General features: G+C 48.9%; 1 protein-coding gene across 1 annotated transcript; it reads right to left on the reverse strand.

Moving 5' to 3' along the window:
- Nucleotides 1-440: 440 nt before the first annotated feature.
- TGM7 (transglutaminase 7) lies at nt 441-20,279 on the reverse strand. Its single transcript, XM_020285988.2, has 13 exons — nt 20,180-20,279; nt 17,120-17,302; nt 16,384-16,629; nt 15,381-15,499; nt 13,609-13,737; nt 13,348-13,525; nt 11,120-11,258; nt 8,913-9,016; nt 8,212-8,454; nt 6,566-6,892; nt 6,007-6,167; nt 1,002-1,135; nt 441-755 (listed from the first exon to the last, which is right to left on the reverse strand). The coding sequence occupies exons 1-13, from the start codon at nt 20,277-20,279 to the stop codon at nt 596-598; spliced, it is 2,223 nt and encodes a 740-aa protein (XP_020141577.2). The 3' UTR covers nt 441-595.
- Between the last annotated feature and the right edge of the window lie 282 nt (nt 20,280-20,561).

Below are 20,561 nucleotides of genomic sequence, written 5' to 3' on the forward strand. Positions count from 1 at the left end.
CCTGGGCCCACCAGGAGTGGGCCCTCAGATAATGTTTGTTGAGTGAATGCGCGTGGAAAGGTGGCTGTCCAGCCCTCCTGGGATGCTCTAGGCGGCAGCAGAGAAGTCCTGCCAGGTAGCTTCTGGGCAGTTGGTGGCGATGGCACTGCAGTTGCTGTCCCCCAGCACATCCAGGCTGCCCTCCCCAGGCCTGGAGCCTCACTAAGACAACTTAAATGGAGAGACCTGGGATCCTGCAGTCCAGAGAGCCTGCTTTAGAGGCCATGGTGGTGGGCTTGTTTTGTGGTTGAGGCCCTTAAAGGAGGAGGAAGAGGATGGGAAGAGCAGGTGGGGCCCAGCCACATAGCTGGCAGCTAGGCCAAGAGGACCAGGCAATAGCAGTAAGTGGCTTGTCGGCACAGGAGCGAGAACGTGGGTGATAAATAAAGACGTCTTTATTGTCTCTTCCCAGAGCGCACAGTGGTTCTAAGAGAGCTTCATTCAGTCCCAGGCAGTCTGGGGAGAGGACAGAAGTGGAGCAAAGGCAACATATTCAGGAGTAGGAAAGAGAATGGCAGGGCCAGGGGTGCTGGGGAGGGCACCAGGGGCAGCAGGCTCAGGAAGCTCTAGCTGGGGCGACCAGGATGTCTTTGTAGCCCTTGATCTCCTTGACCTCGTTGCTGCTGATGAGGACTTGTAGCTGGCGGGGTCCGGCTTTGATGGGGTAGAGGTCCACTTGAATTTGGATGGTGTGATCAGCCATCAGAGTCCCAAGGCTGAAAGGCAAACAGAGACTGTCAGAGCCTTGAGGGGTCACCACTTAGGTGGGTGCTCTGTTTCCCCTCTCGGTGGGTATGTACCTCCCACTCCCCAGCACTCCCCCAGCTCAACCTTTGCTGAGGAGGGTGGGAAAGAGGGGGCCAGGAGGCACCTTTCAGGAGACTGAGGAGAGTTGTAGGACCCCAGGAGGCAGCCCTTATCAGAGACCAGCATGAGCGAGGTAGATGAGTGGTGTCACTTACTTATTTACTATCTGCCCATCAATCAGGCCACTTCCCTCCAACACCATCATGCAGTTACTCAGAGACACTGTTAAGGTGTTGGTGAGGGTGATGTGGACTCTCAGCGCCTTGCCCACCTCAGCCCTCTCAGACACCTGCGTGGAGAGAAGACAGAGACACCATGGGCTGCTGCCCTCACTTCCGCACTCCCATCCAATTACCTGCCTCCCTGGTGACAACCGGGGACTGCTACTCAGAGCTAAAATGCTACAGTTGAGAGAGAAGAACATGACCTGAGACTATTTGAGATTAACACATACACTGGGCCGGGCACGGTGGCTCACGCCTATAGTCCTAGCACTCTGGGAGGCCCAGACAGGAGGATCGCTTGAGGTCAGGAGTTCAAGATCAGCCTGGGCAAGAGCGAGACCTCATCTCTACTAAAAATAGAAAAATTAGTTGGGCATGGTGTTCTACGCCTTGTAGTCCCAGCTACTCAGGAGGCTGAGGCAGAAGGATTGCTTGAGCCCAGGAGTTTGAGGTTGCTGTGAGCTAGGTTGACGCCATGGCACTCTACTCAGGGCAACAGAGTGAGACTTTGACTCAAAAACAAAACAAAACAAAACAGCAATAACACATATACTGACTATCTTAGGCAGGGGTCCTCACACTTTTTAAACAGGGGGCCAGTTCACTGTCCCTCAGATGGTTGGAGGGCTGTTGGAGAGGGTGGAGCACATTCCACACATGCGCACTGTGGGCCTGGGACAAATTGGCTGCTCAGCAGGACAGGCAGTGGCAGCAAAAACACCCAGCGGGCTGGAGAAATGTCTTTAGCAGGCCGCATGTGGCCCGCGGGCCGTAGTTTGAGGACCCCTGATTAGGTCACAATACTTTAAGAAGCCACCACCAGTCAGGAATTGGCACCAAGTTGAAACCTGTTTCCCTCCCTATTGTCTGGTGCAAGATGCCCACTAACTTTCAAATGAAGCGCCAGCTCTGGTGGGTTAGTGGTGCCTATTAGAAACGCTGTGTTAAAAAGGATCCTGAGAGCAAATCCAGAGTCAGTGAGAGAATCATGATTGATTAGTATTTTTTTTTTTTGAGACAGAGTCTCACTCTGTTGCCCAGGCTAGAGTGCTGTGGCATCAGCCTAGCTCACAGCAACCTCAAACTCCTGGGCTCAAGCAATTCTTCTGCCTCAGCCTCCTGAGTACTTGGGACTACAGGCATGCACTACCATGCCTGGCTTATTTTTTCTATATATATATTAGTTGGCCTATTAATTTTTTTCTATATTTAGTAGAGACAGGGTCTCGCTCTTGCTCAGGCTGGTTTCGAACTCCTGACCTTGAAGTGATCCTCCCGCCTCGGCCTCCCAGGGTGCTAGGATTACAGGCGTGAGCCACTGCACCTGGCCAATGATTGATTAGCAATGTCTGACACAGGCATGGGATAAGAAAGTGGTGTCATGTGTGCCACCCATATGCCATCAATGACGTCATTTCACCCTTTTGCTTCATCAGTGAGGAAACAATGGCAGAGCCAGGACCTGACCCAGGTGTCCCAGACCCCAGACCAAGATCTTTCCCCCACACTGCTGTGTCTTCATATACATCAGCAGAAGTGTGCTCAGTGCCTCACTTGTGAGGTCTGTGTCATGGGGCAGCATGACAGGCAGGGTCCTATCCTGCTCACTTCTGGAGCCCCTGTGCCTAGCTCAGTGCCAGCCACATGATGGACACTGGTAAATGTGTGTTGAACTGAAATGAGCTCTGACCACCCAGATCATACTAGGGGCATGTTCTGGCTTGGCCAGAGATCCTAGGAGAAGGATCTGACTCTCACACACCCTGACTTATCTGGTATTCAAACAAAAGAACCAAGTCCCATATGCCCTCATGAGGGTGCCAAAGTATAGCAGGTTAAAATAACTGGGGACTGGCCGGGCGCTGTGGCTCACGCCTGTAATCCTAGCTCTTGGGAGGCCGAGGCGGGCGGATTGCTCAAGGTCAGGAGTTCAAAACCAGCCTGAGCAAGAGCGAGACCCCGTCTCTACTATAAATAGAAAGAAATTAATTGGCCAACTGATATATATATAAAAAAAATTAGCCGGGCATGGTGGCGCATGCCTGTAGTCCCAGCTACTCGGGAGGCTGAGGCAGAAGGATCACTCAAGCCCAGGAGTTTGAGGTTGCTGTGAGCTAGGCTGACGCCACGGCACTCACTCTAGCCTGGACAACAAAGTGAGACTCTGTCTCAAAAAAAAAAAAAAAAAAAAAAATAACTGGGGACTAAAGATTTAAATGTAAGACCTGAGATCATAAAAATTCTAGAAAAAGAAAACATAGAAAAAACTCTTCCAGACATCAGCCTAGGCAAAGAATTTATGACTAAGACCTCAATAGCAAATACAGCAACAACAAAAATAAATAAATGGGATTTAATTAAATGAAAAAGCTTCTGCACAGCAAGGGAAATAATCAACAGAGTATATAGACAACCTACAGAATGGGAGAAAATGTTCATAAACTATACATCTGACAAAGTACTGGTATCCAGATTGTACGAAGAACTCAAACAAATGAGCAAGAAAAAAACAACCCCATTAAAAAGTAAGCAAAAGACAAGAATAGAAGTTTTTCAAAAGAAGATAGGCGGCCAGGCGCAGTGGCTCACGCCTGTAATCCTAGCTCTCTGGGAGGCCAAGGCAGGCGGATTGCTCGAGGTCAGGAGTTCAAAACCAGCCTGAGCAAGAGCAAGACCCTATCTCTACTATAAATAGAAAGAAATTAATTGGTCAACTGATATATATATAAAAAATTAGCTGGGCATGGTGGCACATGCCTGTAGTCCCAGCTACTCGGGAGGTGAGGCAGGAGGATCGCTTGAGCCCAGGAGTTTGAGGTTGCTGTGAGCTAGGCTGATGCCATGGCACTCACTCTAGCCTGGACAACAAAGTGAGACTCTGTCTCAAAAAAAAAAAAAAAAAAAAAAGAAGATAGGCAAATGGCCAACAATCATATGAAAAAACATCACTAATCATCAGGGAAATGCAAATTAAAACCACAATAAGATACCACACTACCCCTGTTAGAATGGCCATTATTAAAAAAAAAAAAAAATAGATGCTGGCATGGATGCAGAGAAAGGAAAGCATATACCCTGTTGGTGGGACTGCAAATTAGTACAACCTCTATGGAAAACAGTATGGAGATTCTTCAAAAAACTAAAAGAGAACTACCATTTGATGCAGCAATCCTACTACTGGGTATCTACCCAAAGGAAAAGAAGTCATTTTATCAAAATGACACCTGTACCCAAATGTTTATTACAACACAATTCACAATTGCAAAGATATGGAATCAACCTAAATGCCCATCAATTGATGAGTAGATAAAGAAAATGTGGTATATAAATACCATGGAATACTACTCAGTCATGAAAAAGAATGAAATAATGTCTTCTGCAGCAACTTGGATGAAACTAGAGACCATTATCCTAAGTGAAGTATCTCATAAGTGGAAAAACAAACACTACAAGTTCTCACTAATAAGTGGGAGCTAAATGATGGGTACACATGGTCATAAAGTGGTGTAAAGGACACTGGAAACCAAGAATCGAGGAGAGGGGTGGGAGATAAAAACTTACTTGTCAGGTACAATGTACACTACTCTGGTGATGGGCACACTAAAAGCCCTGACTTCAGCATTATACAATTCATCATCCATGTAACAAAAACACTTGTACCCATTTAATATTTTGAAATTTAAAAACATAAAATAAAGTAACTGTGGAAGCCAGCACAGTCACACGATCATCCATAGGTCCTTCAGCGACGGGGACTAATTAACAAGCCACTTGGCGCCTGGATCCTGCTTCGCCCAGGGCCCTGCTTTGGCTGAGTGTGTCTGCACTTGCAATTCTGCCCACTGCGTGCCCCGCCATGGAGGCTTCCTGGCAGCAGCTGGCCCGACAGCCTGGCAGCATGCCCAGGTGGAAGCCACAGGGTGGGCCAGCCAATTTGTGATAACAGAGCCACCAAGATCTCATTTGGGGCGGGGATGGGGCATGCTGTTGGCGAAGGCAGTGGGCAAGTCTTTGATAGTGGGAGGGGAAGGTAGGGAGTGAGGCTTCAGGGAAGGAAAACCCTGGTAATGGGAGATGGGGAACAAACACGCCCTCTTCCATGTGCCCCTCCTCCACCTGAAATCCCTGCCTTGTGTGATGGCCACACCAGCCACTCGTGCATCTGCACTCAAAGTCTGAGCTCACTTTCCTTTGTTTCCTTCTTTCTTGTCACCCACATCTTATCATCAGTCACCTTTAAAATTTGACCTCATGTTCTCTCTCCAATCTGTCTCCTCTGTTCCATCTCCTGGTCACTACCTTTCTTGTCTCTTTGCCTTTGCAAAGCTATTTCCTTACTTAAAATGCCGCCAGATCGGCCGGGCATGGTGGCTCACGCCTGTAATCCTAGCACTCTGGGAGGCCAAGGCGGGCGGATTGCTCGAGGTCAGGAGTTCGAAACCAGCCTGAGCAAGAGCGAGACCCCGTCTCTACTATAAATAGAAACAAATTATTTGGCCAACTAATATATAGAGAAAAAATTAGTTGGGCATAGTGATGCATGCCTGTAGTCCCAGCTACTCGGGAGGCTGAGACAGCAGGATTGCTTGAGCCCAGGAGTCTGAGGTTGCTGTGAGCTAAGCCGACGCCACGGCACTCACTCTAGCCTGGGCAACAAAGCGGGACTCTGTCTCAAAAAAAAAAAATGCCACCACATCCATCTCATTTCTCTATACGGTGCCTTCCTATGCATCTCTACAAAATGTCAATTCCTCGGAGAAGCCCTCACGCCCCACCCTGCACTTTGTACGGAACACAGGAGACCACGCTGCACTGCACTGTATCATTGATTTGGTGTCTGAGGCAGAGACAGTGTCTTGTTTGGTGCTGCACACCCGGCCCCGGGGTTGGGTGAGTCAGAGAGCCCCTGGGCCCCCGCCTCTGTCCAGACGCCTACCTCAATAGATAAGTGGGGAGGCTCCAGGGAGATATCTTTCAGGACCAGCATGGACCTCCCTGTCTCTTCAAACTCAGCGATGCCAGACACACGGATCAGCTTTTCATCTGTTAGCTTGTTTCTGTAACTGTTGTAGGGCAGCAGGAGTGGCCACTGTGTCTCTAAGCACAGACGAAAAACATCTTCAGTCTAGGGAATGGGTCAGAGAGAGGGGGAGAGAATGTGTATGTGTGAGAGAGAGGAAAATGAGAATCTTCACCTGTTAGATAATACATGTGTGGGTCTATGTGTGTGAAAGTATTTGTGTGTCTATGTGAAAGAGAGACAGACAGCCGGACAGACAGACAGTGTGCTCACCCTGCACAGAGTGCCCGGGGCTCACTGCTGTGTCTCACGTGGTGGGTGGCATCAGAGGTACAGCAGTTGGCAGCTTCACTGCCCGGAATGTGTGTGTGTTGGGGGTGGGGGTCCCTGCGTGATCCGGCTGGGCCAGCCCAGCTTTGCTCACAGCCTAAAGCTCCCGCCAATAGGTATCTTCTCAGGCCTGCCTCATACTCACCCTTCCCAAAGTCGAGGTTCAGTTGCATCATGTGCCTCCACAGGGGCTCCCGGGTGCCACCCCCGTGCAGCAGGGCCTGCGCACAGAAGCGCACCACCAGCCGGATGGGCCCCTGCGGGTGGGCGCTGTGTGGCACCCTCTGGACACGCAGCACCAGCATCAGGTCCTGGCCCCACTCAGGCGTTCTGGCCAGGTGAAGCTGCAGCCGCACTGGATGGCCCTGAAAACCCCCAGATCCCAAGAGATCCAGGAAGGAGGAAGAGGTTCTATTTGGGCCCAGCATTTTCCTGGAAGCCTTCATGAATACAGATCGCTCCTCGGGGGATCCTGGCGGAAAGGAGAGACAGGAAGGCATCAGTGGTGAGGAGTGGAGAGGACCAAAGACCTTCTTGGGGAAACAAGCCACTCAGCAACTCCCAGCCCCCTCCCAAAGCCCGGGCCACAGGAATAGCAACGTAAGGAGGGAGCTCAGCACAGTGAGAGGGTGCAGTGTAGGGAGGGGTGCAGCATTGTGGCTGAGAACACAGGCATTGGTGGTGCTGCTCGGGTCTGGGTTCAAATCCTCATTCTATCATAGTCCCTTAATCTCTTAGTGCTCGGTCACATCATCTATAATCCAGGCATGACATCTGCTTTCCTTATAGATTTGCCAAGGAAAGTCAGGTTAAGTGAGTTGCTGAACATTAGCACTCAGCAATGTTCTTTGTCATCAGTATTGCCACCATCATCACTGTCATCATCATAGAAGCCAGAAGCTTCTCGCCGCAACCCCACTATCCTCATCCTTATTCTAAAATATATGTTCAAACCTTTTTAACAGAGCTTCATCTCTTGCCCTTGGGGGCTGCTCGACATTGAGGCTTAAATTCACACTTATGCCCCACTGTGGATTCCTCTAGAGCCGTTACTACGGGCCAGAGGCACTGCGCCCAGTGCGTTCTGCACATTAAGTCATTTAATCCCCACGACAGCCCTCTGAGGTACTGTTATCCCATTTTGCAGATGAGGAAATGGAGGCACAGGGATGGCAGGCTGTGTCCAGGCTTCCACAGCTAGAACACAGCAGAGCCTTGCTTGGTACTCAGCGGCCCTACGCCACCGAGCACTCTCCATGGGGATGACCGGGGCCCATCCCTCCTGAGCACCCACCTCCCCCTTTGCTGCTGCCCCTACTTCCACGGACATGGGGAGATGGCGTGTGACCCTGGGATAGAGCTACCAGATAAAATACAGGAAATCCAATTAAATTTAAATTTCAGATAAATAATAGACATTTTTTAGTCTAGTATGTTGCATGCAATACTTGGAACATTCTTATAATAAAAATTATACCCAGTTGAATCTGAGTTTCAGATAAACAGTGAATACCTTTTAGTATATGTGTAGCATGCAACATCTGGGACATTCATATACTAATAAAACATATTTGTTTATCTAGAATCAAATTTAACTGGCACTCTGAGTTTTTACCTGCTAAGTCTGGCAACCCTACCCTGGGGCTACATACCCAGGGTCCAGAAAAGGCCCCTGGGAGTTTGCCGTGAGGACGAGGTGATTAGAGGGTGACGGTTTTGACCTGGAGCCACCCCAGGTGGCCCAGAGGAGGTTATCCCAGCCCCCTCCACGAATCCCCAGGGTCCAGGCACCTTCTGGATACTTGTAGGAGCTGGTGATGTCCTGGCGCTGGTCTGACCCCACCATCTTGGTGCTGACCTTCTTCCCGATGGAGCTGGTGTTGTGCGCCAGGATTTCCTGGGCCCGGCCGTTCCTGAAGAGCCAAATGACCTCGTCGGCATTCACCTCCGCATACACGAAAGGGGTGTCATAGGCCAGGTGGACCTCCCCTTCCCTGATGGCCTTCACAGAGGCAGGGCCGCAGCAGAACAGCCCTGGAGAGGCAACAGGAGTTGGAAGACGGCTGGGGACACGGGGGGGGGGGGGGGAGGGGGGAGGGCTGTGGGGCAGCTGATCGTGGCCGGGGGAAGTGGGGCAATGGCATGGGCAGTGGCACCCCTGACTGTCACCCGTGGGGCACCCTCCAGTCTACCAAGCACTTTTGCTGCCATTCATTCATCTAACCCTCACAGCCGCCCCGCGGAGTGGCAACTGTCGTCTTCCCCACTCTGCAGGTGAGGAGACAACTGAGGGCCCGTGACTTATCCAGTTGACCCCACTGTCCATGGCAGGGTTAGAGTCCTGATCCAAAGCTGTTCTGCTGCAGCTTCCAGCAGGAGGTGAAGCAGGAAGACGCCGCTCCTCTCAGGCCTATTACTGCTCACACGGTAGGAAAGTCACCCTACCGGCCTCCCCACGGGGCCTGCGCCCTGCCACGGCGGCCTGCACTCACCGCTGCTGGTCTGCTGGGGAGTGGGGTCCAGAACCTGCCACCCATTGTATCCTGGCGGGAGATCTTTCCGGATCATCCAGCACTCATTCCAGACGTGGAAGTTCCTGCGGAAGGGAGTGAGGAGGCAAGGATTCGAGTTAGCTGAGGTTTTGCCAAGTGCCAGACACCACACCGAGGGATTTATAGCATTGCTTTTTCTTTTTACTTTTGAGACAGAGTCTCGCTTTGTTGTCCAGGCTAGAGTGAGTGCCGTGGCGTCAGCCTAGCTCACAGCAACCTCAAACTCCTGGGCTCGAGCGATCCTTCTGCCTCAGCCTCCCGAGTAGCTGGGACTACAGGCATGCGCCACCATGCCCGGCTAATTTTTTTATATATATATCAGTTGGCCAATTAATTTCTTTCTATTTATAGTAGAGACGGGGTCTCGCTCTTGCTCAGGCTGGTTTTGAACTCCTGACCTTGAGCAATCCGCCCGCCTCGGCCTCCCAGAGAGCTAGGATTACAGGCGTGAGCCACAGCGCCCGGCCTTCTTTTTACTTTTTATTAGGGAGTAATTTCAAGCTTAAGGCTGAAAGAATAGTACGAAGAATATACTCAATTCATCTATTGTTAACGTTTTGCCTTTCTTTCTCTCAATATGGATATATGGATATATATATATATATATATATATATATATATATATATATACACACACACACTTCGGTGTGTATTTCCTAAGAATAGGGAACCTCTCTCACATAACTACTGTACAGTTAATCAACATTAGCAAATTTAATATTGATATAATACTTTTGTCTATTTACTGTCTACATTTCAATCTCACCAGTGTCTTTTATAGCATTCTTGTCCCACCTAGTACAGGATTCAGTCTGGGATCACACACTGCATTTAGTTGTCCAGTATCTTTAGTCTCCTTTGAACTTGGAACAGTTCCTCAGCCTTTCTTCTTTTTGTTATGCTGACATATTTAAAACTGTATGTATGTATGTATTTATACCAGAGAGGGCCCCAGTGGGGGCTTGTGTGATGCTTCCTCATGATTAGATTCAGGTTGTGCATTCCCAGGCAGAATTCTACATAGGTAATATATCTTTCTCACGTCTACCACTGCTGCTTTTTTTTGAGACAGAGTCTCACTCTATTGCCTGGGCTACAGTGCCGTGGCGTCAGCCTAGCTCACAGCAACTCAGACTCTTGGGCTCAAGCAATCCTCCTGCCTCAGCCTCCCGAGTAGCTGGGACTACAGGCATGTGCCACCATGCCCGGTTAATTTTTTCTATATATTTTTAGTTGTCCAGCTAATTTCTTTCTATTTTTAGTAGAGATGGGGGTCTCGCTCTTGCTCAGGCTGGTTTCGAACTCCTGACCTTGAGCAATCCTCCCACCTTCCACTTCCCGCCTCGACCTCCCAGAGTGCTAGGATTATAGGCGTGAGCCACCGCGCCCTTGCGCCCCACCTACCACTGCTTCTTGAATCGGAGATGAGTAAGCCCTCTAGGAGTGTATCTGTGGATCCCAGGTTGAAAACCCCTACTCACCTGGCTTTCTCTCATTTTGCCCTAACAACCCTGAGAAGGAGACACTATCTTCCTTTTACAGACAAGGACACTGAAGCTCAGGACAAGGACAGGGAGGGGCTCCAAGGACAGCAGCTTGTTCTCATGTAACTCAAAGAGTCTCACCTGGAAACCAGCTGGACAAGGAAAAACAGAAAACCAGATTTGGATTTGGGGTAGAGCAGAGAAGGAGAAAGGAACCAGGGAAAGAGAGCAGAGGTACATACACACATATGGAGGGAGGTAGAGAGGGCGTGAGGCAGGGGAGGGAGACGGCACGAATGACTGGAGTAGGTCTATGGGGGCAGCAAGGCCTGGCCCTGCCCCGGACAGGGAAACAGATTGGTACAAACAGAAAGACTCAGAGAAGGAAGAGTAAAATGAATAAACACTGTTGAGGTCCATGTTCAGAAGACACACAGCAAATTATTGGTCGAGGCTTCAGAATGTTATGACATTGTCTTCTGCCTCTGAAGGGAATTTGACTTGATCTAACTAGCCAGATCCACCTGCTGGTTTGGGCATTTATCCTCCAAGCATCAGCGGCTACGCACAGGGCAGTATTGCCTCAAGAGCCGGAGAGAACCAGGTCAAGGTTTTCCTGCCCTGTCTGGGACAGATGGATCTGTTCAAGACACAGCCCCTCACCATATTTTGTCTTGTTTCTGAGTTGGCAGCATCTCTGCATTTCGGTCATAGTAGGTGTCGATGGTCAAGTTCCTATCCACGTTGTGTGCAGAACGGAAGTTGGAAATGACACGAGTTGGAACACCTAAGCATCTCATTACTAAAGGGGAAAAAGAACAGAGAATCACCGAGTTCATTTCAAGCAGAATTATTGGGTCTCCATGCATAATTTCTAACTTAAGCTAGAGGAGAGAAAGAAGCCAAGATTCTTGCAGATTTACACCTGTAACTTCTTTATTCCCAAAACACCACACCTGGGCCCAGAACCCTGCTGCCCACCTGCCCCATCAATGATCTCCATCCCACAAGGAGAAGGAAGTCATTTAAGGATCATTTAAAACAATAGTTAACAACAACTCAATTTATCATTTAGGGCTTTTACCACTCAGCAGCTTTCAAGTTAAAAACAGAGAACTGAAAAATTTTGATAATTAGAAAGAAAATTGGAAAAACTTTAGCCCTATGCCGTGGCCAGTTTCAAATGAGAAGCTGTGTGACTTGAGGTAAGTGGCTTAACTTCTCTGGTCCTTTGTCTCCTTGTGTATAATAAAATGAGGCGTGGGACCAGATGATTTTCAGTTCTGAAATTGTGGATCTGTAATTCTATTTAAAGACAAGACTTGGGGGTAAGCAAGAAAGAAATTAGAGAACTGATAGAAGGGTAGGATAGACTTGAGACTGCGAAGGGAGACATCAGAGACAAGGGGAGAACCTCATGCTGGAGGCAGCGACCATCTTTAATGAGGCAGCAGCTCCCCCTTGTGGCTCGTCAGGATAGTGCTACTAAGGCTTTTTAAAGCTGAGTTAAGATTTCACAGAGCTAGTCCCACAAAACAGACATAACTGCTCCCCGCCCCCACACCCCGCATGCCCGGAGCCAGATGAAATCAAGCCAAGAGCCAAGTATGACCTTGGGTACTTAGGCTCCACTTCTGCCAGTGTGGCAAGGAGTTCACAGAGAGGTTTATTCCACCCGTCTCCTTCCCAGGAGGAACAGACAGCCCCCACTGAGGCTGCTGGGAGGATTAAATGCTTTGCAAAGTAAAAGGACTATTGAGAGTAACCAATCTTTTGTTTTGATTCACTGAATAGCTCCCAAGAGGGCCACCTTCCTGCAGTCCCCTGCCCACTCAGCTCAGCTCCTGGGCTCATCACAAATCCTTAGCAGGTGCAGAAGCTGGGCCTGGGCTGCACGTGGCCAGAGGCCGCTTGGCAGGGGCCGATCTCCCAGGGCTCAGCCGCCCCAGAACTCAAGGGCCTGGGAGCGAGGAGGTGTAGCAAGGTCGTGGACCTCTTCCTTCTCCCACTCAGCCCAGGCCTCCTGCATAAGACCTACCTGGCCACCTCCTGGGGCCTTCCCAGCCCAAGGCAATATGGGGAAAACTAAGTAAGTGCCAGAGTAGTCTCAGCCTCATTTCGCAAATGAGCAACGTGAGCTCACTTGATTTCAACGCTCACATTTAAACCTCTTCTCTGTCTGCAGCACCTGCACATAACTGCCAGGTTGTGTGGCCCCTCTCAGAAAAGTCCAGAACTTTGTCTTTGGTGCCTGTCTCTGTCCTCCCCATTCTGTGCTCCCTCCTTCTCCAACTCAGAGTCAACCTGTTAGTTCAGCAAAAGTTTATCCACCTGCATAGTGTGGCAGGCGCCCTGTGTAAGGTGTTCTGGCCTTGCAAGGGGAGACAGGCACCTCAGTACTCCCCGTCTTCCCCTCATCTTCACAGAGCAACAACTTTGCTCTGAACTGTCAATAACTGATAACGCATAAAAACATTGATGCTCCTGAAGGGCAGTTGGCAAAGAGGCAAATCTCTATTAATAACTTCTCAAGAAGCTCAGAGAAGCATTTGGGAGGTCAGGCTGGCTCAGACCATCTGCTTGCACCTGCCTGCAGGCTCACCTTGAGCTGAGAAGCCGGAGCAGGTGGCGGGAAGAAGCCATTTGGCCTCTGCTTTAGCACCACAAGCTCCTCTATCCCGGTGGCCCTTATAACAGGTTGACTCTCCCTCGGTAAATGTAAACATGCAGGACTCCTGGAGACTGCGTGATGGGCTGGCCAGGAGTCCAGGAGCCCACCACTCCCTAAGCTGTGGGGCCATGGGCCGGCCACGGTTAACTTGTGGGAATGGAGACAACCACAGCCTGACCTCAAAGGGTTATCGTAAGGACTCGTGAGTGTCTTCACTCACCCGTGCACATAACAGACGCAAAGACCCAGCACTGCCCGTACTTCACGGGCTGCCCGCCCCTGGCCGACCACTGCCGCAGGATGGCCACGCTGCCATTCCACTCCAGCGGGCTGACCCCCCGGGAGTAGTCCTCGCCCCAGTTCCCCTGCAGCACGCCATTGTCATCGTTGCTGTTGATCTGCAAAGGACAGACAGGTGGGTTCCCACGGCGCTGGGGAGCAGAGACTATTCTCAGCCAGGGCGGGGAGCTTCCGTCCTCACCATAGCGCTCACCACCCTGCACACGTACACCACGTCGTTGCGCTGCGAATAGTCTTTGGACGGGTTCTCTAGGTAGTACAGGCTCCTGTTCAAGATCTCAAAGCAGATATCTATGATGTCCTCTTCAAACTTCCAGGTGATTTCAAGAGAGATAAAAGAGAAGAGCAAAAATGTCTAGAACTCTGAAACTTCAAGTCACCAACAGCCTTTTAGGGATGGAGTGTATGTGGGGGGTGGGGATGAAATATAAGACAAGGTCCTGCCTTCAAAGAGCTTATAAATCCAACTGGGAATGTATTAGATTCGGAATTCTGGGCAATTAAACTGTGTGGCTCTGATGGAAAATACACACAGAATTCAGAAAGCCCTGTTGGCTGAAGAGATCAGAGAAGGCTTCGGAGCCAAGGGACTGTGGAGGATAGGACAGACAGGAAGAGAGGAGAGTGGGGACATTGACCTGAGGCCTTTGAGCATGGTGGGTACCAAGGACTTAGTGTCCTATATGGGGGACTTGTGGGAACAGGAAAAGATCAGATAAGTGTAGGGCTAGGTGTGGGGCCAGGCATTTGAGGGAGAGAAAAGACGGTGGAGAGTCTGGAGATCAGGTAGAGGGTCTCAGAGCAGACGCTGCGGGCCCTGGAGAGGCCAGGGCAGGCTGCCAACACACATTGACAGCATATGTTCATGACATGTGCACAGCCCTTTTGGCTGCCAAATGCATGGGTATTCATCTCTGTCTTAAAAATTTTCACAGGTTGCCACAGTTGGAGAATGGGGAAAATGTGATCTTCCTCAGCGAGGCTTCCCCGCTTCCCCCAACTGTTCCCTCCTAGAGTTTGGGGACAGGACTGAGATGGCAGTGGGAGGGAAAGAGAAACCACACCTGCCATGACTGACAGTGGAAAGGTTGCCCCGAGCCAAAGTCCTGCTCTGTACATGGACTAGGTGTTTGATGTTATTAAGGGATCCCCGTTCATGGCTTTTCAGTTATGATCATGTATTGTGGTTAAGTTCTGCAGAAAGAGTCATCTTTTACAGCTATATTCTGAAGTATTACTGGATTAAATGATATGGGATCTGTAATCTGCTTCCCAAAAAGCCAGTGGGAAGGCGGGGTCACAGAGGAGTATAGACCAGGTATGGACAAGCTTTTTCTGCTGAGGACCAGAGAGTAAATATTTTAGCCTTTGCAGACCACAGGGTGTCTGTCTCAACAGCTCAGTTCTGCTGTTGTAGCATGAAAGCAGCCACAGACAACATCTAAATGAATGAACATGGCTGTGTGCCATTAGATGTTATTTCTGGACACCACAATTTTAACTTCATGTAATTTTCACATGTCACAGCATACGGTTCTTTGAAAATTCCTTTTCAACTATTTTAAAATGTGAAAACCATTCTTAGCTTGTGGGCCATACAAAAGGAGATAGTAAGCCACATCTGGCCCATGGTCTATGGTTTGCAAACCCTGGTGCAGATGAAATAAGACTCACCATAAACTGATCACTATTGAAGCTAAGAGATGGGTCCATGGAGATTCATTATAGTAACCTGTTTAGTTTTATTATGTTTTAAGTTTTTCATACTAAAATATTAAAAGCAAAAGAGGAAAGGCCTCTCCCCATCCTTCCTCCCCCCTCTCACTGGAAGGGAAGTTGGCCCAGCACCTCACACCCTGGCCCCTGTCAACAGCCCTTCATAAGCCAACAGAGTTGTCTACAGACCAGCCCTAATGAGCCCACCCCAGGCCCACATCCGGGTGACAGTGTTACCTGCCCGAAGTTCCAGGGCCAGGAGGTGATGAATCTTTCATGACCCTTGTAGACAAAGCCATAATCCCTCATGATATACTCCTGCAGCAGTATCTCACTTGGCAGGTAGACATCGTCCTCTGAGCAGTTAAGGGAGTAGTGGAGGGGGCAAAACCCCAAACCAGAAAATAGAGTAATAAAATTAAAAACCAGCAATGACAGTATCTTTCTGGAAGACAGGAGTCAGTGGGTTGATGGCAACAGAAATTAAGACTGGACCCCCTTAAAATCTACTATGTGCTTTTCTAGAGGCTAGCAATATAATCTATCCTTTAAGAAATGATTATCTTGGCTGGGTGCAGTGGCTCACACCTGTAATCCCAGCACTCTGGGAGGCCAGAAGTTCGAGACCAGCCTGAGCAAGAGGGAGACCCCATCTCTACAAAAAATAGAAAAATTAGCCGGGCATGGTGGTGCGTGCCTGTAGTCCCAGCTAGCTGGAAGGCTGAGGCAGGAGGATTGCTCGAGCCCAGGAGTTTGAAGTTGCAATGAGCTATGATGACACCACTGCACTCTAGCCTGGGCCACAGAGTGAGACCCTGTCTCAAAAAAAAAAAAAAAAAAAAAAAAAAAAGATTATCTTTTCCTGATTGTAAAAGTGACAAGCTTACTGTAGAGATTCAAAAAATATAGATGGACTGAAGGGAGATGATAAAAATCACCCCTTCCCTCTCCTCAGGATGCCCACCATTACATTGTGATGAGTTCTGGATGCCCTCTTTCTATGCACATATATTTAACACAGTTGGGACCATCACGTTCCACTTCCTGAGCTATTTCACTTAACATCACACGATGAATATTTCCATCATAGCGTCAAAAATTCTTTGTAAAGATGATTCTTAGTGACAGCACATGGTAATATATTACATGCAGCAATTAATCTTCTGGGTTTTCTCCAGGGACCCTCACGGAGCCTTCCCAATGGATCAGGTCAGCATTACAACCTGTGAGCAAGTCCTACCTGCACTCCAAGGGTTAAAAAGCAGGATGAAAGTCCCCAGAGAGTAAGTTACACTGTGACCTTGGCCCTGAGAGATCTCTATCTTCAGAGTGTAAGGGCCAATGACTGCATTGGCTGGTGTGAAAAGGGAGACTTGGAGAGAGTTGGAGTCAATGGTGAAGTCAGAAGCACTCCAGACATTCCCGTGCCGGGTCTGGGTGAGTGAGAATGTGGCCCGGGTCCCCAGCCGCTCTGAGGGCTCAGGTCCTGTGTAGGAGAGAATGATCCCAAAGTAAGGCTCAAAAATCTATGTAGTATATGATCCCAGGGGGACTGAAAGGACCCTCACCATCTCCCACTATTTGCTAATCCTTTTGCCTTTCACTGCCATTGGGATGTCTTTGGACAAGCTAAGATCTCTGGGCCTTAGATTTTTTTATCTGTAAAAAGGGGATCATAATAGTACCCACCTGAAAGTCTTGTCATGGGGATTAAATGAGATAACGTATGTGCAGTTTTAGCACAGTGCTTGTTGTGTACTTAAAAGTTGGCTATTATTGCCACTACTCCAGTGTGCTGACTTGGCCAGATCTTCCCTTAACACCACTACAAGGTCCTGAGCATGAGGGTCCTGGGTACTCCCAGGAGAACAGAGGGGAGGGTGGCTCAGAGGGAGAGGCTGGGGCCCTGCAGGTAGATTTTGCCAACACCCCCATTTTGAGGGAACGTGCAGGGCCTTGGGGCAGGGTGAACTCACCAGTCTCAGCCACGAAGGTGATGGTGTCGGCCTGGGGCTGGAAGGGTCTGCAGAAGCCCAGCCGCAGGGCGAAGAGCTGGCCGCGGCGCACGATGAGCCGCTTCAAGCCCATCTCCTGCGTGTGGTGCTCCTTGCTGTTCCTGGGACTCTGCAGGTCCACGGACCTGAGCTCCAAGGCGGCCACTAGGGGAGAGACGGGGACAGGTCACTGCCCAGCTGCTACTCCCTGGGCTCAGGGGTCCCCTGACACTTCAGTCATTTCTGTGCCACCCGGCTCTGACTTAGGTAAGATTCCTGTCCAGTTTTTAGGCCTTCTGCCACCCCGCCCCCTCATGTCATGCCTCAGCCTCAGGGGGCAATTCTGCAGGTCCTGGCTGGGGAGGGGAAGGTTGATCTTGGTATCTTCTGCACTGGGACCTGGAGCCACAGAGCTCAAGGATTGGGGTCCTCAAAAGTGAAATGATTCCAGATAACTGAAACGTAACCCCTGAAGTGCCACCACATGCTCTTAACCACTTTTGTTGACATCCTTCTAAGAGTTACTCTATTTTGCTGCTGATATAAGAATAAACATACCAGAATTTTATGTTAATTAAGTCAATGAGCTGACTGGAGGCTGGAACCTCAGCTACAGGGCAAGTCCTGCTTTAGGATAGTTACTTGTAAGTTCTTCCTTGCTTCTCAGCCACGTTCCAGGTCTTTGAGGAGGGCATTGGCTGCTTCCTGGGGTGCTGCTGTATGTGTACACCTAGTGTATGGTTCTAAAACTCTCATGGCACAGTGGGCAAGTGTTCAGGCTCTGGAGTGATGCAGCTCCAGGTCTACCACCTTGCCCGTGAGACCTCGAGCAAGTTACTTAATGTCCCTAGACATTAGTGTCCTCTTCTGAAAAATGGAGACAATTGCACTCCTACCTCATAGGATCCGTGGGACATTAAATGAGGATACACATGTAAGGGCCTTGGCATTATGTCAGGTATAGAATAAGCACTCAGTAATTATCAGTTACTCTTAGTATTAACAGTAGTATTAATGCAGCCTCAGATTGCATTTGCTTTGCTACTTTTGCTGGCAATGTTTATGTCTCATTTACCTTCAACAAAAACCCATTAGGTCTTTTGCCTAGTAGTACATCAGTTTATCTCAATGGTTCTCAACAGGAGAAATTTGTCCCCAGAAGGACAGTGGGCAATGTCTGGAAACCTTTTTGACTTGAGGGAGACATCCAGTGGGTAGAGGCCAGGAAAGCTGCGAAACAGCATCCTAGAGGAGAACCTCATGTTTGCTCCAGGCCAGGTTTTGTACCATTTACATTTGTAATTGCCACATAGGTGTTTTATGTTTTTGCATCTTTCCTACCTGTCTGGATCCTAATTCTTTGACCCAAATGCCTTATGCTGCCATCTGTAGACTGGCTAAACTGTCTTCCATGGCTTCGTCCAAGTCATTGTTAATAAGATGGTTCTAAGCATCAGGGCTTAAGGCCAGTGGAACATCACCTGAGCTTTCCTCCAGGTTAACACTGAGCTGTTAAGAAATACTCTTTGGGTGTAGCTGTTCAACAGCTGTGACTACATCTAATTCTTTCAATTAAGAAGTTGAATTAGGTATTTTTGAATTTCCTTCACAATCTAAAATCAAATTCAGTTTTCATATTTTCATCTTTCCCACAAATTTATCAAATGTCTGTCTGAAGACAGACTGTGTCCGATGGCCCCTTGATCCCCCTCCTAATAACAATCGTTCCTGGGGTAGATTCATCAAATGTAAATTACCAGATCAAGTGGTAAAATGTTTTTAAGCTTCTTGATGTAATTTGGATACTTAAATAGATGTGTTATTGGAACCAGAAAATTCAGGAAAAGATCTAAATGCCTTTGAGTTATTTAACAGCATTTTTAAAACTTCAGGTCTAACCCATTCAGTAGTCTGTGGAATCAATTTAGAGAGAGGTGGCAAATACTAAGGAAAACAGAATAGAATGGAAAATATCACAGTGCATAGCACAGAGGAAGAACATGGATACTTTTATGTGTAGCTGGGTCATGATGTAAATTGTGGGTCATGGTCAAAGTTTGAAAGCAGCTGGTCTAGATCCTGCTGGAAACTGGCAGTAACTTATTTGTTTCTGAAGGGTCTGAAATTTTCATACCAGGACCACTGAGCCTTCACAGAAAGCCTCTCCATCCCATGCATAACTCCAGTGACCTTCCTACCCTGAAAGGTCGTAGACCCAAAAGAGGAAACAAAGAACACACAGGAGACCTTCCTCCCTCCCTCCCTCCACAGGGGGGAAGAGGCCACAGGGAGCAGCCTTTCCCAGGCTGCTGGTCACAACTCAAAGCATAGTTCCTAAGGCAGCCAACTCAATTTTCCCTTTACCCAGGCTTCACCTTAGTTGGTGAAGGAAAGGGGAAGAGGAAGCAGGAAGCAGGAAGATGTCCACTTCTCTAGATGCCCAAGGTTGCAGTGCATGGAGAAACTCATTCTCCATGGGACACTCAGGTTTCCTTTCTCATTCCACTCAATATAATTATGCATTTGGTTCACTGAAGTGCTTTTCATGTCAAGGAGACAATGACTTGAAACAACAAAGGGAAGGGCTTTTAAGGGACCAGGAAAGGAAAGCCAAGAGGATCAGGAAGAGTTCGACAAAGCAGGAAATGAAACAGAATAAATTAGTAAAAACATGTCAGCACCCACACGGCCTTCTTACTTGGCCATAGTCCCACCGAGTTAATGACACGAGTTAAGAGGAGAGGTAATCCCCAGCCACGAGACTCCCGGCACTTGTTTGACTAATACAAAGACAAAGGTATAAAAAGATCAAAATATATCCCAATGTATTATCAGCCCTTAAAAAAAAAGGAGACACTGAAAATAACCATTTGCCTGAGATGAGTTCTGAGATGGGAAGCTCCTGTCCTCTGAGAGACCAACCCTGTCCCATGGCTGAGACACAGCCATGCTCATGCCTGGCTCCATCTCTCCACTTAGGTCTTGGCTCAGAAGTAACCACTGCACAGGGGCTTTCTTTGCCCACTAAATATGATGTGCTACCTCCTGCCCCCTGATCACTTGCTATCACAAGACCCTCAGTTTTTTCTGCAGAGCACTTAGTATCTAGAATTAGTTCCACAAAAGCAGAGACCTTGGCCATCATCCCTAGCATGGATCCCCCATGCCTAGCATGGAGCATGATACCTAATTGCAGATAACAATGGCTAGAGTTCATGGAATACTTACTATGTGCCAGGCACCACCTAGAGCATTCACAGCCCTGAAATCATTGACATTCTCACAACCGCTCTGAAATGGGGGTGTTAATACTGTTGCTGGCATGCAGGAAGGTGCTGGGCCAAGCTGGGAGTTCAACCCAGGTAGGCTGACTCCAGAGCCTGCCCCCTGACCTTCGCAGTCTCCTGCCTTCTCTGGTGTTTGC

Source organism: Microcebus murinus, chromosome 6 (genome assembly GCF_040939455.1).
Source record: "Microcebus murinus isolate Inina chromosome 6, M.murinus_Inina_mat1.0, whole genome shotgun sequence".
Classification (NCBI taxonomy): domain Eukaryota; kingdom Metazoa; phylum Chordata; class Mammalia; order Primates; family Cheirogaleidae; genus Microcebus; species Microcebus murinus.

Coding starts and splice junctions, on each gene's coding strand:
- TGM7 (XM_020285988.2), bottom strand. CDS start 20,279: ATGGCCAAGGTCTCTGCTTTTGTGGAACTAATTCTAGATACTAAGTGC. Junction 13,526..13,608: donor GCAGGGTGGTGAGCGCTATG/GTGAGGACGGAA, acceptor TGTCCTTTGCAG/ATCAACAGCAACGATGACAA. Junction 8,455..8,912: donor TCCCCAGCAGACCAGCAGCG/GTGAGTGCAGGC, acceptor TTGCCTCTCCAG/GGCTGTTCTGCTGCGGCCCT.